The 25,815-nt window shown below is 39.6% G+C and overlaps 1 protein-coding gene across 1 annotated transcript in view; it reads left to right on the top strand.

Moving 5' to 3' along the window:
- The window catches only part of LOC147145543 (sodium/potassium/calcium exchanger 3-like), a 54,475-nt gene that overhangs the window by 19,619 nt on the left and 9,041 nt on the right, over positions 1 to 25,815 (top strand). The window contains exons 3-10 of the mRNA XM_086033933.1: positions 5,147 to 5,223; positions 6,553 to 6,627; positions 9,166 to 9,250; positions 11,522 to 11,625; positions 16,131 to 16,205; positions 16,537 to 16,562; positions 16,665 to 16,718; positions 21,901 to 22,031. Of these exons, the coding sequence (XP_085890059.1) occupies positions 5,147 to 5,223; positions 6,553 to 6,627; positions 9,166 to 9,250; positions 11,522 to 11,625; positions 16,131 to 16,205; positions 16,537 to 16,562; positions 16,665 to 16,718; positions 21,901 to 22,031 (627 nt within the window). The remainder of the gene's footprint in view (positions 1 to 5,146; positions 5,224 to 6,552; positions 6,628 to 9,165; positions 9,251 to 11,521; positions 11,626 to 16,130; positions 16,206 to 16,536; positions 16,563 to 16,664; positions 16,719 to 21,900; positions 22,032 to 25,815) is intronic.

Raw genomic sequence — 25,815 nt, 5'->3', positions numbered from 1 at the left:
CAGGATAAGCAATTGACAAGTTCTTGATTTATATATATATTCATATATTCATGGTATACAGAGAGAAGGAAAGTGGGAGAGAGTCACTAGGTGAGCAAGAGTGTTGCTGATTTGTACTTAGATAATTATGTTTACTATTGTTTGGTTCGGGTGTTTTGTTATTGTTGGCTGATGGGTTTTGGACCTGTTTCAATCACTGACTAACCAAGGTTGAGAAGAATTCCTTCAGATAGGATGGGATCAACACAGAAGAGAGTGCTTGTGTGTGTAATGTTATTTCTGTACTGATAAAAGAGTTCAAATTAGCTCCCAAACAATGAGGCATCAATTAGCCAGAAACAATCTAAGATGAGAAACAAACAATGTATTGAGCAGCAAGTATCCAATTTAAGTTACTTATTTGCATTCCACACTGGTTATTTGATAGACTTGCTATCGATCCATCCACCGATCCACACATAAAGGACAATTTAGAGACTTAAAGTGGAAATCAACCCAAACACATTTTTTTTCAAGAATATGCTCCCAGCAGGCCCACTCGTTGAAACACGGCATTCTGATTAATATTGCGTTTGTGGAATATGAGTTAAGAAACAAAATCCACCCGTTTTTAGCCATCTCAGGGGGTGGCCATTTTGTCATTTCTGTCGACTGAAAATGACATCACAACTACTCAGGTCTCAGGTAACGATCAATCACGGCTCAGCTTTAGAAAACAGGTCAGCCATGATTGGTCTTTACCTGAGCCCTGAGTAGTTGTGACGTCATTTTTAGTCGAAAGAAGTGACAAAATGGCCGCCCCCAGAGATGGGTAAAAACGAGTGGATTAACTTTTATTCCACGAATGCAATATTTATCAGAATGCCTTGTTTCAACTAGTGGGGTTGCATAGACATATTCGGAAAAAAATATATATTTGGGTTGACTTCACTTTACGTGAACCACTAATTAAGAAGGCCTGGTCTCCGCCAAAAATGCCAGGACTGTTTTTTAATATAAGTCTAACCCTACCAAGGGGTTAGCAAAATTGTAATTGTCAAAGATGATCATCTCCCGAGAAACCAGTTAGGAAATGTTGTATAAGCCATGACCAGAAGTGATCATGTTGTCCGTTGAATTCAGGTGCGAGCAGGAGACACAAATCCAGGCATACACCAAGCTCTCTTTATTTAAACCTTCTGTTATTGACGGACCCAGGTATTGATATTAATGATTTTGGTTGAGTTAAACAGTGTAACAAAGTTAAATTGGTTTATTTGTCAACTCCATTGCACTTGACCTCCTTCTGGCCTTTGTCCATCTTGTTTCAATAGTTTAGTTTAGATCTATGGTTGTTTGTTTGGTATTTGTCATGAAATCCTGCATGATACTGAGTGTACAGTGTCATACGATTTGGTGGGAGTAAAAATTACGCAATACCCATGTCACTAAGCTTTATTAGCAAACCTCTTTCAAAATGATGCCATGTATGTATAAATGGGCTACAGAGATTTCATAGGTGACAAGCACCTCCCATGAATATGGGAAGATGGAAAATTCAGGACACCAAGCAGAGGGTTCTGAATCTCAAATGAGTGTCCTTGACAAACCAAAGGTGAATTGCTTTTGTTAATGTAATTATTTCATGTCCATTGCTCAATTTGTCATCTTCTGATGTCTCGAAAGAAACCAGAGCTGAAGTTATGAATCTTAGATTAGCGCCCTTGTCAAGCGGAATGAAGGAAATGAAAAAGAATGATAGTTGGTGTGCTTTTTGTATTTTGTCATGATCTTTGAAGTAATGTGTGGTCGTTTGTACATAGTTTTCACTATGTTTAATAAATGTTACCTGATGTTATCAAACTGAAAATGTCTCCCTTGTGTATTGAACTGAGGGACAGCTACATTCTTAGAAGATGCAGATATCCCTGACACGAAATTCACCATGAAAACCCTTTGAAACTTAAGGAAGCCGGCGGAATTGCTTTCCAAATCGGAGGACTGGATTCAGACCCATTGTCAAAATGAAATGCTATTGTTGGAAAAATGCAAAATTATCCATCATTAGGTAAGGGCAAATGGTCTGTTGGCATCACCAACAAAACTTTTACCATTACAGCTGTTGCCTTAATGCTAATTGCATCTCCTTTTAACCTTCTGTTTACACACCTGTAAAAGAGGGGAGAAAACGGACTACGGTAGACATGTGGCACTGTGAAGTGGTGCAAACTGACGTGCTTCTTCGTGTCCTGAAGTCACATTATCAGTGAACTACCCGGCGATGTTGCTGTTCTTGCAATGTTGTTGTGATGCAGCAGAAAAGCCTTTGAGGAAGTTAGGGCAAGGACGAAGAGCTAAGACGCAAATAGTAGAATACATCAGCTTGCGTGACAAGTTTGTACTTCTGAACATGTTCAACCAAGCGGAACAGCAAAGCAAAGGTACCACAGAGCACCGGCACTGGGAAAACAAGCCAAACTAAGTCATGCTACATTTCCAGTCAGAGCCCCTTGGTGCCAAGTAGTGGCTTCTTCAAAATTCCCGAGCAAATTAGACTGGCAAGAGATGATGCAGTAAGGCAGGCAGACAAGTGGGCAGGAGGCAGCTCGAATGCCACAATGAGGCAAACTGAGCCAGAATTTGTCCCTCCACTAAGCTGAGCCCTCATTGTTGATTACTGCATGGACTGACTGTGATGTAGTGAGAAACAACAGAGGGGAAATAATTGATATATCACTAGCCTGCCCATTTAATAAACGTTTGAAGCCCGGCTGCTCGACTAAAGCATATTGGCGCATAGATGTTGCGATGTAGATTGCCGATTGCTACTAATATCTTTGGCTCTGTCTGCTTTCACATCTCCAGGATGCTTAAAAGTAGCGAGGATATGTTGTTGGTATTGAGTGGCTTTCTTATTTTGGATCCCCAGTAACTGTATCGGGGTGATGCTGTCTTACATGTGTTAGCATGTTTGAAGTGTTACCTGCAACATATCACATATCGAACAACGCCGAAACAGTTCTTGTTCGCTCCACCGCTCGCAGCCTGGCCCTCCATCGTTACCGTACTGAAGCCGAAATGTTCCTGGCTGACTATGCTATATATACAATACACTATACAAACGGCTGATTTGTATAGTGCAGAAAGCTCCTCTAACTCCATGCTTTCTCCTGCACTCGCCATTTTTCTTCACCATTTGTTTGGATCTATTTCTTCTCTGAACAACAAATGTGGCGGTCGCTTGTTCTCCGGCGTTGACGTTTTTTTTTTTCTTTTGGTTCGGTCCACTTGCGTTCGGTTCGGTCCACTTATTAGCGCGTGCTTACGCACGGGCGCTATTGACTGTTGCATGCGGGAGAGGAGGGTGGCGGCACAAAAGAGAGAGCCAGAAAAGAGCCAGATCTCGAAGGTCCCCGCGTACACTGCGGTCTCCTGTTTGGGAACATTCTGGCTTTCCTGTTAAAATCGCCGATGGGGAAAGGTACGTGGAGCAGTCCCAAAGTTGTTTGCCGACATTGCTACATGAGATGGGCGGCTATGTTGCGGCTAGCACGTCTAACATGCACGGCATCATCCGACTGTGAATGTTTCTTAGACGAGGGAGCAAAAACGTTCAACTTAACCAGCGAGATTTATCATATTGTAGCGTCTTCCAGGAACACGATGTCAGACGTAGTTAAATAATCACGTTTTTATTAATCCAAGTACAACTGCTCTCGCTCTTCTTTCTCCGCTGCCCCACTCGCTTGCCGTACGGTGCATTCATGAACCTCGGAAACATCACAACTCAGCAACAGACAAATCCGACCACAACACAGATAACCCAATTCGTTACAATATGCTGTTGAACATTCAAAGATTTCAGTGCCTAAAAACTGTATATAATTTCATAAAAACTTTTTAAAGTTACTGTATTTTTTCATTATAAAAAGAATAATATAGTTAGCAATAATTGTAACTGTTATTGTATTTTTTTTATCACAAAAAGTGTATACATGTACTGTAATGACAACTTGTGTTTAACTTGAATACTTAGATGTGTCATAGGCTGTTGCTGCTGAGTGTTAAAGATTTTAGTGTCTTAATAATTTACAAAATTAAGAGAACTTTATAGTTAGTGTATTTTTTATTCTGGTGTAATTTCTTAGAATATCACCCAAATGATTCGCAATTACTTTTTTTTTCTAAAAAATTTTCCGTTTACTTGTCATCTTTTCAAAAAAACATATTTAAAAAAAAATCAGTTTTTTTGTACCGAAAATATACCGAACCGAAGTTTCCAAAAAAACAAACCGAACCGAAATGTGATTTAGCGTACCGTTACACCCCTAATATATATACAACAATATGGATGTATTTAGCAGAGGTGGGCATTTTACTAAAATTTGCTGGTCCGTCATTCGTCATCCCTCAGTGGCCAGGGTATCCCAACCGTGTGAGTGAAAGTTGGTCGAAGTTTGTAGACGGAAACGCAAACGGAAGCCTGTTTAAAATGATAGGCGGACCGTCCTTTAGGCGATTAATATTTGTTCAGGCCGGACAAAAAGGCCAATAAATGGATGGCGGAAGGGTATTCCGGCTGCAGGCGGAAGGCAATAACCGGACAGGGAAATGAAAAAAAAGCCCAGTTCTGCTTGTCACTGTGTTGACCTTTGAAAAGGGAGATGTGGGGATAGTCAAGGAGCAACACGGAGGAAGTATAACACATCAGGCAACCTTTTTAATCTAAAGGTCCTTGCTATTTTCCTTCAAACTATGTCGTTCTGCCAACTTTCCTCTGAGTATCCTCTCCATATTTTACTGACTGTTCTAGCACTATTTTTAGCTCTTTATGCACAATGTTTTCACTTTGCATATTCTTTTGCTCTCCATTCATCTTTTGATACCCAAAATATCTCACTCAGTGTTATACAATTCGATACATCCGTGCCCTAATTATCTTGTGTCTCATCAAGGAAGCATGTCTATTGACATTGGGCTGAGTTTGACGCCCACATTGACTTAAAATATGTTTGTCTGTTGGACCACTCTGCCTGCCATTCCAAAAAATTACCCCCAAACCACAGCCCTTTTTGTGATGTCTAGTACATTCATGAATTCAAATGAAGACAAAAAAAGTGACACCACACCTTTTCTTTAACTCTGCTGAATGTGTACTTTTTTGCAGCTCTGCACGAATTCCCCACCGACTTGTTCACAAACAAAGAGAGAGCAGAGGGAGCAGTGGCCTTGCATGTCTTGTGTGTAAGTTAACCATGCATCTTTATAATTCAAGAGTGTGCTTTTATTAATTTAGGAGCTCAGTGCATTTACATTTTAAACCAGGTAATATGCTAGATTTTTGGAGACTACACAGATGGGCATTTGACAAAGTTTCAATTTTAACTCATTTACTGCCAGACATTTTCAGACCCCCTTTTACCCTAATGTTAGAAAAAATTTGAAAAAAATATGAATAAATTGGGATTGAATGGCTGGACTGTGAAAAGACAAGTAAATTCGTCAATGGCAGTGAATGACTTAATACGGCTTTTAATTGATTACCGGTATTATGTAATTAATATATTTTGAATATTTTTACATTGATTTAAGATGGCAGAAAATACCAAGGATCTAGTTTACTATGTATATTATGTTGTTGGTGTTCGGAGCTGTGGGACCCGCATTCATTTTTATCAAAAGAAAAATGACACAAGACATGACCTTCTCCTCATGGTGATAACACACTGTTATGGGATTTCTCTTTTTTCTAATTAATTAAATAGTTTTAATTAATAAATGGGACGTAACAAAAGTAAAGGGCAAATATGTTTGCTTTACATATGACTTGCAATTGGGATGTAGTAAACATCTGTTGAGTATTTTAACAGAAAATTATTTGATTGTGTTGTGTCTGATTTGGGGGCACAATACATTTTGGGAAGGTCAGCCTCTTGTATATATTTTGAGGTTTAAGGCCCCACTCCAAGTTATTTTTTAATCTTTCTATTTTGAGGAAGAAGGAATTCGACAAACATGATTGCATGTCGCCCACTACGCTGTGAAACATAGCAAGCTGATTTTTAAGCAAACCAATATAACCTTTTCCATTAATTACAGTTCCTTGTATGAACAGTTCCTTGTATGAATTAACTATGTCAATTTTTTTATTTGGATTAACCTAATTATTAATTAAATAAGTTATTAATTTTGTTGTCAGTATGATTAACAAGTAGACATAATCATACCGTGCATTGTGTAACGTAAATATTCAGTCAGATTATTCATGACATGTGAAATTAATGTTTCATTTATGCACTGTGCTACATTTGCATGAAATCAGATCACCGATTGTACCGCCATCAGTTAGCTCACTTCCTGTTTTATCTTTCCTGGTGAATATGAATTTAATGTCGCAGTATGAGCAAGGCCAAAAGGAAAAACTTAATGTATGGTGAAAGTCACAGGGTTCCAGCAAAATATACAGAAATGACTACAAGAACTGTTTGTGTTTGTGTCAAAGCCTTTGAACTTGGACTTGGATTTGACAACATACACTCACTAATGCTTAATTTTACCACTTTCTCTTCACAGACTATTTACATGTTCTGTGCTCTAGCCGTGGTCTGTGATGACTACTTTGTTCCCTCCCTGGAGAAGATATGTGAGGTATAAATATGTAGATGAGCAATTCTGTCTGTTGAGTTTATTTACCTTGCTATTGCAATATATTAAGTTTTGCTTAGATTAAATCCGATTTGAGAGGTATTCGATTTAAAAATATATATATTTGCACCATTACAAGAATTGATTTTCAAACTTGTATATAACTACATCAGGATTCTCACCAAATTTAAATTGGAACATCCTAGTGGGAACACTGACCATCATTAATTAATAATCAAAAAAAAAAGGCCAGGTTGTACAAAAATAAACACACAGGCAAACCCCCACTGATAAAAACTCAACATTCTCAGCAGAGGTGCAGTATATACAATGTCTGTGTCCACCCAACCATCTTCTATAGGGCTTACGCTCATTACGGTCACGGGTGAGCTGGAGCCTGTCCCAGCTGACTGTGGAAAAGAGGCAAGATATACCTTGGACAGGTCGTGTTAGTATCCAGAGACTAGTCTCAAGACCACATTTTGAAGGTCTCGGTCTTTGTCTCTGTCTCGACTCCCAAAAGTCTTGAGGCATTAATTTCATAGGCGGCCACCCCGTCATTTTCCTGCCGAGGCAAGCGTAGTTTAGCGTGGTTGTGAATTTGGTAGACGCTCCACGTGTCGCTGGGCGTTCCGGCTGACGCGGCTGCCATGTCCCCGACACATCTCGCAATTTGGTGAGAAAAAATAGACTCGATTTTAGACTTGCAAAAAGCAGGTCTAAATGGTAGCGCAGGTGGTGTAATGCAATTTTGGTGCATTTGTTTGATGCACGAACAAATTTGTGTGGTAGATGTCATCGTATTTCATTCATAAATATGACAACAGCTTGGGAAAATTCTTCGGAATTGTTGTCGAAATCAAATCATTGATAGAATTATTATCGTTATCATAAAAATATTTTAACACATTAAGCAACCCCTGTCTGCGTGGCACAACCATGTGTGTTTTGAGGTGGGGGGGTTACACAGAGACACATGCACAATCGGGGGTGCAAGGTGGTCTCCAACAACATCATCCACAGGGGAGAGCTTGCAATTTACCGGTATAAACTCACTTGGCACCTAGTGAATCAATTTCTGCTTCGGCAATGTGCGCTCGACCGCCCTGATTTTAACGGTTATGAGGGGAGCTACTTCAAATGGCCGGGAGTTTGTTGCTTCCATCCCACAACGGCGCAACCGTCCGCTCACGCCTAATTCTACTAGTGGAAAGTCTATGAAAATACCAAAAGAAAGAAAACTCCACCAATGCGCACAGTATGTCAAATTTACTTCGGAGTGTGTTTCAGCAGCATGCTTTATTTAACAGACATGTAACCTAACCCCAGAGCAGGGCATTTTACTAAAAAATTGACCGATTGTCATCCGTCAGCAGCGATGGTACCCCTTCCGTCGTCCGTCATCCGTCATTTTTCCCGTAGGAAAAAAATAGTACCCGCCTATAGGCCGGTCCACCTCTACTTTTAAACGGCCGTCCGTCGGCGAGTCCGACTAAACTTTCACTCAGTTTCCAGTTTACTTGCCAGTGTCATGCATGGACCCCGGCGAGACTATTTCTGTTCGCAATGTAAAGCACGGTATATTTGTGCGTACTGAGGTTCTGACTGCCCGGATTTAAATGCAAATGAGGGATTGCGCTAGGATTGGCTGGGAAAAAACACTCCCATCCCACAAGGGTGCACAAAGGCGCAACCCTACCAGTGCAAATTGCAGCAAATTACCTAAAGGAAGAAAACTCCTCCCATGCGCAGTCAGACTGTGCTTTGCGCTAGACTTGCGCTCGGAACGAAAATAATGCCCAAAGTCAAATATCTCAAGCCTTTATTTGTTTCAATTTTGATATTTACGGCAGAGGTTAGGGTAACACAAAACACAAACCTAAAAAAATCCAGTATTTCAACAAATTTTAGTAACATGACAAAGTTAAATATAGTACGGTAATTAACGCAAGGCACCTTCAGAGGTTTGCCTCAGCCTTTAAATGATCTCAATCTGGCTTAGTAGGCTTCAGAACAAGAAAAGGTCTCAAAAAGAAATTGCAAAAGAAGCTGGATGCTCACAGAGCCCTGTATCAAAGTACGCCAACAATGTTCAGAAGAAGGAGAAAATGTGGTCGGAATAGGTACAAGATTTGGCACCTGCCCACAAAGCCAAAACTACCAATACTTGTTTTAATATCCATGGAATAACAGTACTTGATTGGCCCACCAAAGCACTCAGGGCAATACTTAAATACACTTTTCAGAAGGCCAACATTTCTGTGTTCAAGATCTTTTCTTGTTGGTCACATGAAATATTCTAATTGTGTGAAACATTGGATTTCGTATTTTTACGTCTTTCTACCATAGTCATCAAAATTGAAACAAATTAAGACTTGAAATATTTAACTTTGTGTGTTGTGAACTAATATAACATACAAGTTACTTTTTTTGAAACAAATTCTTGAAATAAATGCACTTTCCCTCGATATTGACATTTTTGGGCACCCACCTTTATAATTCTCCTAACCACTCTTGTCTTTTTCATCCTGGGCTTTGCAGCATCTTCATCTCAGTGAGGACGTTGCAGGTGCAACCTTCATGGCCGCAGGCAGCTCAGCTCCTGAGCTGTTCACATCTATCATTGGTATGTTGACATACAAGCAGCTGGAACATGTTGTGCATGTAGCATGTACATGAAAAAATGCCTACAGTAATGACGATGACGGATGAGTACCCAGGCCACTGACGAATGACGGACCGGCCCAACTCTGATTAATATATGTATATGTGTACTGTAGATGTATGTATTTGCGGTGTAACAAAAACTTTTGAACTGGAAAACCATTTTTTGCTTTTAATAGGTGCGGGTTCATCGTATCGAACTGAATCGAATCATTCCACTTTGAAATGTATCGAATCGTCTTTTATTGGAGAGATATATCTTAGAAGGAATTGGCACATTTACAGTACTGACATATTCATTCAAATGTGTGTAAAATAACAACAACAAAAAAATTACATCATACACTATCGAACTGAGCCATATTATATCGAATGGAATCGTAACCTCACTGAGTCGAACAGAACCGAATTGTTTCACTTTCAAATCGAACCGTCCTTGAATTGTATCACACCTTACATATTGAAAACCATATCAAATTGTCGTTGGTGGAGAGATGCACACCCCTACTATGCACTGTATATAAAGTATTTGCTCTCTTCTCAAAATGTTTTTTTTTCAATTAGTTTGCGCACTTCAATGTGAAAGATCATTAAACTCATGTAAATATCAAAGATAACCCAGTAAACATAATTTTAATCATTCATTTTAATGATTTCATTTTGGTGATTTTATTCTGAGGTGGACATTCTGTCAGACTGACGGACTGCCGTTACTGACAGATGCCTGTTTTGCTGACGAATGACGGGACACTTTTTTAAAATGACGGCTGGAACAGTTTTTTCATCCGTCCATGTAATCGTCACTAACAGCCCTCTCAGTCCGTCACTGACTGACGCCCGGTTTCTGACGTTTTTATTTGACATGGGGGCGGTGGTGGTCGGACCGACTGACGGGCTGACTGACTTCTGACGCACTTAACTGATGGACTGATGAACTGACGGTTCTTCACGAAAAATGACAGACTGGCGAATGACGGACGGGTACCCAGGCCGTTGATAGATGACAAATGAGGTATCCAGGCCACTGATAGATGATGAATGACAGACCAGCAAAAGTTCTGATTTTATTTATTCAGGAAAAAAAATAGTCAATGCTTACTGGCCTCTGTAAAAAAAAAAAAAAAAGTACTTGTCCCCTTTGTTAAATCATGAATTAACTGTTGCTAATTCAATATTTTTTTGGAAAGCTGCGTTCATTTTCACTGACCACACAAACAAACATGTTCAAAATTTCTTGGCAAAGAAAAAAGCTGCTCGAGACCATTATAACTTTTTGCAAACGTCTGGCGAATGTCTTAGCGAATGTTTACGACCTTGATTGAAGTCTGATGAACAATCAACATTCTCTACCTTTGCAAACACTCGCAAATCTTCGTTGCTCAGTAGAATATGGAGTTTAGGTTCGGCTTTAGTTTGTTCAAGGTCGCAAACGTTCGCAAAGACCTTTGCGTTCACTTGTCCCCAAATTTCTTGGCGACAAAAAAAAAAATGGTTTGTGAACATTAAAACTGTTTGTGAATTTCTGGCGAATGTCTTTGCGAATGTTTGCAACCTTGAAGAAAAATCAACATTCGCTACCTTTGAGACCTGTTCAATCAAGAAATCACTTAATTAGAACATGTCTGACAAAAAGAAGTCGGCCAAACGATCTCAAAAATCCAATGAGCCAAAGAAATTCAAGAATAGATGAGAAATAAAGAAATTGACATCTATTAGTCTGTAAAATTGAAAAACAAAGCCATTGCTGTAGCCTCCGGACTCTTGCGAACCACAATGAGTTACAGCCATCTTACAAAAATGACCCCGAGAGCACAGCGACAACTCATCCAGGAGGTCACAAATGAACCCAGGACAACAGCTAATGAACTTCAGGCCTCCCTCGCCTCAGTTAATAAGGTCAGTGTTCATGGCTCAACAATGGGGAAGAAACTGGGCCAAAATGAATAATTTGTTTAACCCCCTCCAACAACTCAAGCACAAGCCCCACGCATCAAAATGGATCTCATCATCATACAGAAACAATAAAGTTAGAGATTAAAAATTTGATTATTGCGATTCAAAAAATAACGCTTTAACTCTGACTGTAATTAATTGATAGTGTCCTGTATAGTATGTATGCATGCATATATGTATGTGCTGGAGGTGTGTGTATGTATGTATCTGTGTATCTATGTGTGTGCGTGCATGCGAGCGAGCGTGCTTTTGTGTGTAATTTGGCTCACTTTCTCCCCAGGAGTGTTTGTTACCAAAGGTGATGTGGGCGTGGGCACCATTGTTGGCTCAGCGGTCTTTAACATACTCTGCATCATCGGCGTGTGTGGCTTCTTTGCAGGACAGGTATGATGGTGACACGGGAGCGGATTTTCACTCCCGTCTCATCCCACTCCCACAGAAAAAAAATCCCTTCACGGTGAAAAGCACTCCCATCCCGTCCTGCTCCCATTCAGCATGACTCCTACTCCCAAAAAGGTTCCATTTTGGAGGTCAGCTACATTTTAAAAATAAAAATAAATTGCATTTTACGGATTTATTGAACAGTTTGTCACCCTCTTTTTCACTATTTCGTGCACCATTTTTTCCATTATGCTTGGTCTGTAGAAGTTGATAACGTAATAACAGCACATAACGGAATACATTTGTCCATTTTCAAATGTAATAGGCCCATAATGTAATAACTGACCAATAACGTAAAAAAAAAAATCGTGCACCTACAACGTAATAACTTTTTGCCAATAATATAATAACTTGTTCAGTAATTGGCTGGTTATTACGTTATTGGCCTGTTAAAAAAAAAAAAGAGCTTTACAAATGTAAAAACTGAGCCTATAACGGAATAATATACTAAAATCACTTCATTTAACTTTACATTATTGGATATAACTGTGAAAATGCATACTCTGTCTGTCTGTCTGTTTCTATTTGTACGTTTTGCTTGTTTAACTTAATGGTTATAAATACTCTGTCTAGCTCTGTCTTCATTTCCTAACACCATTTAAGTTCCAACTCTTTTAATTTACACATACAATTACTTATATATTGCATATACTACGAAAACAGTCCAAAGAAAGACTACACGTTTTTCACTATTGATGCAATCTCACCTACCTTTTTTCAAACCCTTTATCATAAGCCAAACAGATCTTCGAAGTGCTTGTCACAAAGAACGAACACTTGACGACACCACTGTGAAATTCATTCGCTTTGCGAGGAAGAAACTGGTCCATGATTATTATCTTTTGGCCACTCAAACTACTTCTGGCTGAATGTGAACAATGCATGGCCACACAGCACCAAGGCATTTCGCAGAGAAATGCAACAACAATGGCAAAGAGCAGTTGACGGGACAATCAACAGTGCAGTACAATTGGTGACTGGCGACTCGATCTCTTCTAATGACGTCACTCGCTGAATAATACCGGAGATTGCCGAGCATATGTATTTTCGTTGTTAAGCGCGTTGCTATGGGTCTAATTATGAATCTGGGTGGTTTGCATCATAAAAAGTAACGGAAGAATGCTTAAAATTGTTTTAGCCGTCAAAAGATGGTTGGCCAAGATTACTTCACACTTGATCTTTGATGTCAGGTTCCCGTTATGACCCTATCCGTTTGAATCAGGAATCATTGCTATGTTAGATGGCCGTTATTGTGGCAAAGTACACGCCCAGACTTGGATATTTATACAGGAACGATTTACAATAATGAGCGTCACACGGACTTCTGCCTTGTCTGACAGACGGACACATAGTTGGAGCGCCTTTGATTTATTTTGCCTACCCGTGACCCGCGAGATTCCACCAAAAATGTCAACCTCAAGTCTGATGTAATTGTGGTGCTGATTTGCTGACCCAGTGGGTGGCTTTGAATGTTAAACAAAGTGAATGAATGAATGCACTTTGAATAATCATGTCAATGTTGCTTTATTACAGCTGTCTCCCCAATGTTGTCAGTGTTAATATCTAAGACAGTTGTCAAATAAATAGAAATATCAAGATTACATTGCACCACCACAATCTCCTGGTTCGGCATCCACCTACTCGCTGATTTAAAAAAAAAAAAGAAAAGTAAAAAGTATACTTTTTATTTATTTTTGCTTTTTTATTGTTGGCATTTTTGGAGCCAATGCCCATTTGTCATGGAAACCACTTATTGCAGGTTTATCTCCATTTTTTCAAGAATATTTGGGGTTAAAAATATATTTTTTTCAAGGCATTTATAAGGGTGGTCAATTATACTGTGATTTTCGCGATTCTCTATAGCCTGCGAGTAGCGGAGGCCTACTGCAATATGAGAGTCAGCCTCAGACTAAAGATTACAGATAGCTACACAGATCATATAAAGAGCATTCTCTGACTGATGCTATCTGACATGCAAAGGGGGGGACGGGCTCTTGCATTAAAATGACCGGAGTACAAGGATAAGCTCTTTGCTCTGAAAAATACACACACTAGACAGTGATGCAATCCCAGATTGTACATTATGTAATCGTAGTGAGATAATGAGGTAGCAACACAGGCGATTAACAATTTGGAGTGACGTGGTGCAGTAGATTCAGCATCTGGTCTATCAAATACACTTTATAGGACAATGCTCTTTGACTTTAGTAGTAAAAATAATAATAGTAATCATAGTAATAATAAAAATAATAATAACCATAATATTCATCATCACAATTATAATAATAATAATACATTGTCCTTCTATTGGCTGTCAACCTCTCCTTTGACCATCCTTTGTCAAGTTTGCATGTTCTCCCTGTTTGTGCAAGTGCTCCGACTTTCTCCCAAATGCGACATGACAGCAAGGTGTGCTATTTGATTATCATGTCTGATCACATTTCTGTGGTGCTTTGTTATTTTCTTGGCCCATGATCCCCCATCTCCTACACAGGATGTGTTTTGTTAAAATTGGTAACTGTGTCTCAGATCAAATGGCTATGACACGTGGAGTTCCCCAGAGGTCAATCCTTGGGACCGTTATTGTTCAATCTTTACATGCTTCAATTTGGTCAGCTAATATACAGCTATATAATGTCCTACCACAACTATGCAGGTAACATTCAGATTTACTTGTCACTGACAGGAGGTGAACATGGGCATGTAGATTTACTCTGCCATTGTATTGAGCAGATCTGAGTGACTACAAAGCAATTTTCTCCAGATAAACTCAGACAAGACCAAAAAAAAATCATTCAGTGCTCACATCTTTGCACTGGCTTCCTGTCGCTCAGACAACAGACTTTAAAACAACTCTGTTTGGGACAAGTCTCGTCATGGTCCACGCCAAAATGCATCGTTGTCATGACATGTTAGAGTAGGCATGGGCAAACTAAGGCCCGCAGGGATTTTTAATCCGGCCCGCCGAATTTGTCCAACTAAAAAAAATATTCAATGATTTCATCCTTGCAGTGCTCATCGCGCAGCGTGCGGCTGGACTTGCATTTTTGAGAAACAACTGCACAAGGAACGAAGATAAAGCCAATACAATTATTTATCTTTGTTCTTTGTTAAGTTCGCTCCGTGTGTTGTTCATTGAAAATAACTTTGCTTCATACTGGTTTGCAAGATTAATTTATTGTTTGCATGATTTATCCTTTATCATTAGTAATATGTTACACCTTTATTTTTACTCCATCCTCTGGCTCATTTGGTTTAAATTATTGATGTTGGCACATTTTATAATGAAAAATAATAGTTGAATTGATTTTTTTTTTGTAGATATCATTCCGTAAATGAACATTTATCACCACAACAGAAACAGGTTCAGAAAAACAAAGCGTTCGTGATTGACGTCGCCGCGGGAGAGATGCTAACGGCAGAGGCTTTTTAAAGATCATTAGCTGGCTAATTTACAATTCGAACCCGCTGTGGACACGCTTCACGCATGACAGTAGTACTTACCCAACTGCGTGTGCTTACTTGCATTGCGAGTCCCGGGGTTGGATTTGTCGTATTGTATGTATAATTATTTGGTCCAACAGATGGCCAGAAGTCACAGTCAACAATTTACTTATTTTCCACACTTCCCCTCCTTCACACCTCCCGGCCTTCAAAATAAAAGCATACCAGCAAAACACTATAGACAGCAGGTTTGCTACGGCGTATTTCCGGAAGTAGGGAAGACGAGACGAAGTGCATGAAGTCCACCTTGTTGTGCCGGCGTCATCCTTGAGTGCTGCGCGCAGCTTGACTATACTCGTGGACACAAGTTGTTTTGAAACAGTTATGTTCCAAGTCGGGGAGCGTCGCTTCAAAAAGACAGCGACAACAATGGATATCGTGCCTGCTACAACCATAAAGGGACCGAGATGACTATACGATGCATTTAATTTTATTGCGAAATCGATCTGGAAGGTGGCGGCTAAGGGGAAACGTGGACCAATCAGAGCAGCAACAATTCCTGATGTGTACGTGGCATGTGTTGCAGACCTGTCGCCAACAGCACAATGCGTCGGTCATGTGAATCAATGCGGCAGTTGCCGCTCGCGCCGACACGGGAGTAGAAAGAAGCCTAAAAAGAACCCTTTCACCGAGTAGGGTGAGATGAAATTTGGCTGTTTCGCGAGCACGTCACACGCATGAGGGCCGATTAGTGGGCCGGACTAAAATCCACTTCCGGCCATGCTTAGTCCAGCCCTTTTTAAAATTTTGTCAGCCCCCTCCCCCCACCCCAAAAATGGGCATCCGGCCGGGCCGGAGGGTCCGACTGGTCCGGCCCAGGGACGGACTGCCCAGCTCTGCAATTCAAATTTTTACGTTGTCATGCTATTAAAGTATGTGTGTTAAAAAAAAAAAAAAACACTGGCTGTTTTACCGAATGAGTGTATTTTTTTGTATCCCTCCAGGCTGTGAAGCTCTCTCACTGGGCTCTCCTTCGAGATTCTGTTTACTATACCTTCTCTATCACAGCCCTTATTGCGGTAAGACACTCATTTTGGTGCCATGCACCCTTCAAATTTCATGCATTGGCTTACTAGACCTCGGCAACATTATAATGATCAATATTTTGTTTTCTAAAAAAATGTTTTTCAGCATTCTCTTTGATCTTGTTTTGCTCTGGTGGTTAAATGTCTGAAAAACATCATGCAAAACATGCATAATACACTACCCACCAAAAAGTTTGTGATATCTGCTTTTTGGGTGAAATTTCAGAGTAATAACTTGTGAATTTTGCTGTTCGGCTTCTTGTGAGACATCGAGTTGTCAGTTATAATGAAATAAAATGTCGCATTTTTTTGTGTGCTTCTCTAGTTCATCTATGATGAAAAGGTGTGCTGGTGAGAAATAAAACTAATATTTATTTATCTATTTATTTAGTTTGAATCAAGTTGTTCATCTGTGAGAATAACATGACTTGTTGTATATATACTTGTGTCAAGGTGGGAGTCTCTTGTCCTGGTTCTGATGTATGCAATCTACATCCTCATCATGAAGTGAGTTACCTTCGGATGATTTCAATCTGCCAAATAGACAATGGGCTCTTTGCACTTATATCTCCCGTGTTGCTAAAATATAGCTCTGTCTTTTCCGGTTTGGAAATATATTGGATTGCACAATATAAATTAGGGATGGGAATTTCGACTAATTTGCCCGCCGAAAATTTTATTTGTGACTAGTCTATAAGGAAGAAAACTGGAATTTTAATACATATTGAATTCAAAGTTTAAAATGCAAATGTTGCGTGTATTTAGGGGCTATTTTAGCCCAAACATGCAGGACAGTTTGTTAATTTAAATTCTATTGATGTAACAACAACTGACTGAATAAAGGTGAACAATTAAAAGAGAAATACATTTCTGATGCATTTTCCAATGCAATGCATGGCATTTATTATGAATAATGTAATGAGTAATGGTACCGACTCCCAGTCCAGCAGGATCTCATTCGCAAGCACCATGTTAGGCTAGGTTCACACCGCAGGCAAATACGACCCAGATTGGATTTTTTTGCCCATATGCGACCTGTATCAAATGACATTCTGAACGGCTCAATTCCGAATTTTTCAAATGTGACCTGGGTCGCTTTCATATGTGGTCCTAGATCGGATACGTATCCGATCTTTTCCAATGCGTTCGCGGTCTGAACGGCCAGGGCCCATATTACTGTATACGGCATTGACGAGCCCAAGATGCAAAGTGCTGGCAGCAGGGGGATCGAATCTGCAAAGTTGTGTTACACTATTGACTTTATATTTTACTTTAATTTAATCCCACTTGAAACGTGAAGCATAAAGTGGACATTTATGGCGATTGTAGTAATTCAGCCACGGCTCAGATAGATAGATTTTTTTACGCACGGTTCTGACGTGACGTCATTGTTAGTGATGTCTCCATGAAATGAGATAATAAAGCCTCGCCTCATAATTTCCCCCAAATACTGTATTTATTTCTACCTGCTACCTAATCACTTGAATGCCCCGACACGCCCCCGACACGCTCGACCACATTACTTCCGCAAACACAACGTCGGGTGTGACGTCGTCTCTTCTGCGCAGGCGGGCCACTTTGAAGACACGTGTTCATACAGCAGACAAGACAGAGGTCGCATTTTTAATGTAATATGAACGCTTACACAAAAAAAACTGGATTTTTTAGTGGGGGAGGGAGCAATTATCTCTCTTGGTGCTCAGCATGTTTACAGAGGTAGACACGTGTGGAACAAGATGTGTGATACTTAATGCCACGTTTAACCGACTAGTAAAATACAAAACATTTAATAAATCGTAGACGGTTGAACGACTAGTCGCGCACCTCCCTAATATAAATAATATTCAACACAAGGTTTTTTTCAGAATTTTCCCAAACTAACCATCACAGATGGAAGTCTTCCTCCAGGCCACCGAGCAGCAAATTTGCAAAGGGCTTGTATGACTCTTCTTACATCCACTGATATGAAGGTTCATACACCGCACTCCTTAATTATTGGCACCCTGGTTAAGATGTGTTCTTTGGCTTTTAATAAATTCAGTTTAGAAATGGTAATAATAATAATTAAAAAAACCAACTTCTAATCCAACTGCATTTATTCAGTGGTAAGAAAATCCCACATTACATTAATAAATAATTACATTAAATCATGTCAGTGACAATAATAAGCAACCTTCATGTTAATACTTTGTACAACCCCCTTTTGCCAACAAAACAGCACCTTCATAATGTTTCACAAGATGGAGAATGCACATGCATCTTCGACCATTCCTCTTTGTGCAGTCTGTCTACAGTAAACCATCCAGCGACCTGGGTCCTTTCCTCTTGAGCTCACACCAATTTTCAATGGGTTTGAGGTCTGGGGTCTGAGGTGCCCAGGGGATGAGCTTGATTCTGTGTGTAATGAACCATTTCTACAATTTTCAGCATGAGAGAATGCTTCTGCAATCAAAATTGAATTTATTTTAAAGGGCTGGTTGGGCTGGGATGGATATGTTTTCACTAGCAAGTTCATTTTATATATTCATTGATCAGGAAAATGAAAAGAGTTGTCATTTTCTATTTAGCCATTCATTTTGGAGAAATTAGGAAATGAGTGACTCCATGAATAACGACCCATGTTAATGAGGAGAATTGCTGCGCCCCCTACCGTTCTATCCTTGTTCGGTCGGAGTCACTGGAGGGACCGATTCCAAACTCTCCATTGGAAATCATTGTACTTTTATTGCTTATAACGTCCAAAAACGGTGATCAATTGGTACCAAAATTTATCTGGACTTCCCTATATGACCACTTCAACATATCAAAAGGATTAACCTCTCCATGGCTGATTTATATGAGAATGAGGAAATGTGGAAGCTACATAGATTTGTGCTGGGAAGAGCGCACCCTGCTTCTTTGCTCAAATAAATAAATAAATAAATAAAAATTAAAATAAAAAAACACTGCTTCTTTGCTGATCACAGTTAGGAGTCAGGATGGGCGAGGCATTAAACACCAGTCAGGATATTTAAAGAGACTGAAGTAGGAATGAGTGGACAACATGCACATTTATTTGGATGAGGAATGGCCTGAGTTTTTCGACCGACAACACGCCGTCCAATGGAACGTAACAGCCGAAATGGTACGTTCCAATGCGGCCACACTCGGCTGTGGAGTTGGATACGCACGTTCGAGACACCCCCGGTGTTCGATGAGGTCTTACCTCACTCTGACGCCGCTTCACCCTCGCGGCTGCAAGCGGTGTCTGCTTGGGACACACCCCCGCGACATGAAGACGCAGCAGGCTGGGCGGACAGTAAGGAGCTAATGTTGTTGTGCTAACGCCTTTTGTTTTGAGTCTGTTGAGTCTTTTGGGCGGAGCATTTTAGTACTGATGTCATTTTTACATGCAAACCTATTATATAAGTGCCAATGTTAAGCTCATCCAAGTGTTTCTTTTAGGCTTTTAACTAGGGTTTGCCAACTGTCACGTATTAGCCGGGACGTCCCGTATTTTTGGCTGATTTGGTTTGTCCCATACGGGACCTTAAATGTCCCATATATTGACTATCAACTCTTGCAAATACAGAAAACTGCAATCTACCGATCCTGTAATATAAGATGCTTTTAGTAAAGCTTTGGATGGCGATCGATTGACAATAACGACGGACACACACAGACGGGTTGGCAGCTCAATGTCTTTTACTTGTATACTTGCTCGTAGTGTTGGGTCGTTCACGAACGATTCGTTAAAACAGAACGAATCTTTTCAGTGAACCTGAGTGAATGGATCACTTTCTGAAGTGATTCGTTCTTTTCTCAGTTTATTTGAGCCCAGCCACGCGCATGTTGTCAATCTTCGCGATCGACCAATCAGCAGCCAACGTCAGATGTAAGCGGGATTTACTGAACATACTGCCATATTAGTCTTCACGAAGGAATCAGTGATGTAATTTCCCGTTCACCAACGATTCGGTGAGTGAACATGTTGCTGCGGGAATCAGTGATGTAATTTCCCATTCACCAACGATTCGGTGAGTGAACGTGTCGCTGCGGGGATCAGTGATGTCATTACCCGTTCACCAATGATTCAGTGAGTGAACGTGTCGCTGCCATTTCTCGTTCACGCGAACGAGAACTTCATGCAGTCAGTGAGTGAACTGAGTTTTGCTATGAATGATTCACGATTCGCCAAAGAAGGAACCACTCACCAACACCACTCCTTTCGGGGATATGCCGGGCTGAATGATTCGGTGAACGATTCTTTTGAATGATTCTTTTTGATGAACTGATTCTAATGATTCAGTTCACTTAAAAGAACTGTTATGCCCATCACTACTTGCTTGAACATACATTGCTGGTTCTTAAACAGTGATAGGGAGACTCTCGGTACTACACATGACAGATCCTAGATCAGTCAAAGCGTCAATCTCAGAACAAGCGGCAATCACTCCACTTCTCTCTGGCTGCGCAAAATGACAGAAGACTGCTTGAGTCAGTCAAAAGCGGCCAGAAATATCCATAGAAAAAATAAAATTGGTGAGTGACACTCCTTTTACATGTCAGATTTCTTACACCCGTTTGTTGATGAATAGAGCCAAATTGTGGTTTCATATGAGGTTTCATATGTGGTGACATAACGTCGCTGTCCTGTGAAAAAGACTGTCCATTTTTTTGTTTTTTTCTTCTTTTTACGTGAATGTGGTTTCAGCATTAACGTGAAAATTAGCAAAAAAATCCAAAATCCATACATCATGCTCACACCATCGTGGCACCGTGCACCTGTGCCTTATTTAGGAGTGAGAAAGTTGGCAACCCTACTTTTAACATACAGTGGGCACCAAAAATTAAGGACAGCACTGCAAGTCAATATTCACCCTCAAGAGTCGGTTACAGTAGGTTAGCTATAGGTTATTAATATGCTCAAAAACAATTCCAGTTAGTGATAGATTATGTGTGTGTGTTAGCAGGAACATTCATTATTTATTAGAAACTATCCGTCATGATGTTGCATGTGTATTTATTTCGTAACTCAATATGCTTCACATACTGTTAAAATGGATTCAAAAACAAAGAAAAAAAAAAAATAGCTGAGTAAAATTACTAAAAGCGCATGTAGTACAAGAACAATATTTTTGAAAACAGGATTTTAAAAATACAGTACTTTGAAAGACCTTAATCATAGGTATGGGAAAAGTAGTAGTTAATAGTTCTTAACCTGTGTTTAAAAGCATTTACACTTTTTTTTACGTGTTTTGAATTGTCATTCATTCATATTATTCACTCTGATAATAAAGTATACCAGGAAATGGGGGAGCCATGTTATATACGAGTACAGAGAAAAAAAATGCTTTTTAAAGTTGATTGTTATTGTTTTTTTGTTTTTCTTTGACAGGGGGCATATTACACACGGAACCTTGTTATTTTACAGTATTAGTCTCAAATAAAGACAGATGGACAGACAGGGGAAGTGGATTGGCTTTATAATTCATGGCCATGAAGAAGCATGAAAAAACTGTCGATGTAGAAGTGTAAATGTTGGACGGCTGATGGTTAACTTTGCAGCAATGTTCATGGTATTGTTTGTGTTGCCTTTGGGTGGGGGCCAGGGGCATTTTGAGATTCATACATTTGTCACTTGTGCAAAGAGCCCAGTGAGTCAAGTACTGTACTATGCAACGGTGTTTTGTCCATCTGTCACTATCAGGTTCAACAACAGTGTCCAGAGTTACCTCAACCGCCCTAAGAAGAGCTCAGAAAATCTGGTCAGTGTGTTAACAGGAAGCACTGATCTGGAAGATGTTAATTGTGATGCTAACGCCGCCTTGCTCAAGAAAGGTAACAGTGTGTATCTGCTTCACCCAGTATTCAGTTCACCCCATCCAAACTGGTATCTGGGTTTTAGCAACATATGCATTGTCTTCATTGTTACTGTGTGTGCTGAATCTGTTAAAAGGGAAGTCAACCCAATCATATTTTTTTCAAGAATATGTTCTATCCAATCCTACTAGAAAGAAGGCATTCTGATAAATTTTGCATTTATGGAAGAAGAGTTAATCCACCAGTTTTTACCCATATTCGGGGGCGGCCATTTTGGCTACACTGTAAAAAAAAACAAAAAAACGTTGTTTTTACGGGAAGAAAACGGCAGCTGTGGTTGCCAGAATAATACATCAGACTGTAAAACACTTTACAGAACAACCTATAGATTTTACTGTATAAAACTGTAATCCTCTACAACAATTGACATGATAAACTTGTGGTAATGGTAAATGGGCTATCACTTATATAGCGCTTTTCTAACTTGGGTACTCAAAGCGCTTTACACTGTACCTCATCTACCTACTGATGACGCAGCATCAGGAGCAACTGGGGGTTCAGTATTTTGCTCAAGGATACTTCGACATGGTAACAATGGCCGGGGGATCGATCCCACAACCTCTGGGTTGGGAGATGACCACTCTACCACTGAGCCATGCCATCCGATGGTAAATTCAACATAATTTTTCAGCTAAATTAACACAACTATGCCTTTTATTCAAGCCATTTTTCCCGTATAATTTACATGCAGCGGTTGCTTATTTTACATCTAATCCCATTCAATTTCACTGAAAAAAAACAGACACAACGCATTATTAAACAGTAAAAGCCTCATTAAAAGTCCGTAATTTTACTGAATTATTATTCTGCTTATTTTATTAAAAAGTCTGTTTCATGCAATATAATTTGTAGTATTAATTACGATGTTTTGTTGTGAAATAAACATCTACTTACTATCATTGAATTATGTGATGAATGTCTTCATTAAGTGAGTATTACTGGTAAATATGGACATACACAGTCAAACTGACAACGTCTAACCAAGCTTTTCATCTATAACGTTTACTGTTAAAACTAAACCACCTAAAGAAAAATGAATGGGACACAGATAAAAAAGTAGACCACTTTTATACTTGATGATTACATTGAAACTGCCATGAGTTTTTGTTTGACTTTTACCAGAAATGGGAATAGAACAGTGACCTGTGGTATGCAGCAACTTAAAAAAAATATAATGTCAATTTGTTATTTCAAACCCCAATTTTATTGTTTCAAAAAGATATGCAAAATACTTTCAGTTGTTTTTTTTATTTTTATTTTTTAAACTATTCCTTTCCATCTTGAAAAAATCTAACATTTGGAATAAGGACTTTACTAAAAAACAAATACACCACAAGACTGTCACAATATTTTCATCTGTAACATAGTAATGCAATCCTAATGCAAATCTTTTTGTCCATCTCAGGGGGGTCATTTTGACACTTGGTGTCGACTGAAAATGAAATTACAGTTGCTCAGGTAAGAACCAATCGACTCAGCTTCAGAAAACATGTGAGCTGTGATTGGTTCTTACCTGAGCAACTGTAATTTAATTTTCAGTCAACAGAAAGTGACAAAATGGCCAAACCCCCTGAATTGGATAAAAAAACGGTGGATCTTACTGCTTAACTTATATTGCACAAACGTAATATTAATCAGTATGCCGTGTTTAGCCCAGTGGAGCCACATAGAACATTTTATTGTAAAGAAAATGTTGAGGTTGACTTCCACTTTAAGTAACCTTGGATCAAATTGAGGACTCGGGTTCATGTGTAGACGGGCACTTCCATGCCCTCTGTGTTGATGAAGACGTATCTAGGGAGAGAGAAGAAAAACAGACAAATGTATTCATAAAATACAGATTTAGAGACACACACAAAGACAGACACAGAAATTCACAAACAGACATGTGCAAAGACAGACACTGAAATTCACAAAACACACACATCAACACTGACAGACTGACTCACAGATGCACTAAAACTCACAGTCAAACTAACAACCTTAAAGATGTTCATCTGGAATGTTTATCATTAAAGTTTAAAGAATGAACCCACCCCAAAAAAAGTTCTATCTATGACTGAGACATCACCCCAGAGGTCAGACCATGACTTACTTAAGTCCATATTCAGATGTCGCGCCACTCGTGATCAGATCTTGGATCAAGGTGAGGACTCTGGGGTTCAAGTGAAGACGGAAGTACTGTTCTTCTCTACTTTGGTGCCCTTCTCAGGATTTATGGAGAAAAAGCACCTTGGGGAAATGGAATAACAACAGACAAAATGTATTAATGATAAAGTGACTTCCAAAACAACTATAAAATATCACATCAAGCTACTTTTGACTTTTTTGTCGTTAACATTCAATGCAGAATAAATGGTGGTTGACCGATCCAAAATGACACACATCTGCAGTAACTCTAGGGTGGATGCCAGCTTGGATGGATAATGGATGTTGAAGTTGAAGTAGCTTCGAAGCATCATACATATTGCCGACACAAAAAAAGGGATGTTTCCTTGAACAATGGTTCTGTCAACACTGAGCATAAACCGTGTGGAAGTAAAACAGGATTGCCCTAAAAAAGAGGGAATCACACACAAACGAAACAAATGGTTGTGCGCCTGAAACCTTTCTGTGCTCGAACAGTCAGACAGACTCAGTCACACAAACACAGGATATAGTTCACAACAAAAACAAGCACCAATAATTCATCCAGACATAAAAAGAAAACAGACCAACCAAGTGTTAATTTACCACAGACAATGATGGTAGGGGTCAAAGGGAGCTTGTCCATCTGGACTTCCCCTACCAGACAGGTGTCCTCCACATTAGAAAGCATCATCGCTTCAGTTTCTTCAAAATAGACCATCAGCAGCAGGACCATTTCTTTTAAATCTTCGTAGCAGTCGCTCCGCTCAGCACCTCTCAACATTTTCACCCTTGTTGCAGTCTGCAGGAACTTCTTGCTTTTGCTCATGCACACAGTGCTCATGTCGTTCAGGAGCCGTTTCCCTTTCAGGTCCACATTCTGTATGAACGTTTCTTAAAGTGCTATTCCTGTTAGCTGAAAGCATTGAAGTTCACTTCAATGCTTTGGTTTTAATTTACACTCCGGGAACAAACACTTCCTTGATTCCAAATATTCTTGGATTATAATGTCAAGATAGGTTACCTCTGCCAGAGAAATTCTTTGTGCACAAACCAGATCAACAATATCTTTAAGTTGGAGAGTTAACTGCCACACCTCATCATCAGGACTTTGTCGCTTATTAAAACAGGCAATAACCTCAAAAAGTTCCAGTTCTGGAAGGCTTGGCCAGAAAGTTTAGGACCCTCATTGGCATTACATGGCTTTGTCAGCGCATCAGACCCTTTGCACTTATACTGAGTGATTCGCCGATTCAGATGTGTATATGTAAACCTTTCTTTTTCTTCATGAAATATTTCAAGTACAGTGCTACATCATAGGATAACACTCGCTCAAATATGCCGTGACCCAAACAAGGCGGAAGACCCGGCTGACAAACATGAAACGATTTCAAAGCATTGAACACAGAGTTTACCTTAATGCCTTTGACACACATCTCCAGATGCGAGATCATTGATAGCTGAATTGTACGTTTCAGGAGTGAGCTGTGGACCACAGACATTGGGGTCATTTTCAAACTCACTTCGTGTAATTTCGCAGTATCTACAAAAATACTTTGAACAACTAAAATTCTCTGTAAACCCCCCAATGACATGTGACCCAAGGTTGTCACCT

This window comes from Filicampus tigris, chromosome 6, assembly GCF_054856515.1.
Source record: "Filicampus tigris isolate MCC_2025a chromosome 6, RoL_Ftig_1.0, whole genome shotgun sequence".
Taxonomy (NCBI): Eukaryota; Metazoa; Chordata; class Actinopteri; order Syngnathiformes; family Syngnathidae; genus Filicampus; species Filicampus tigris.
The sequence above is the reverse complement of the archived record's forward strand: the minus strand, read 5'-3'. Positions and strand labels throughout refer to the sequence as shown.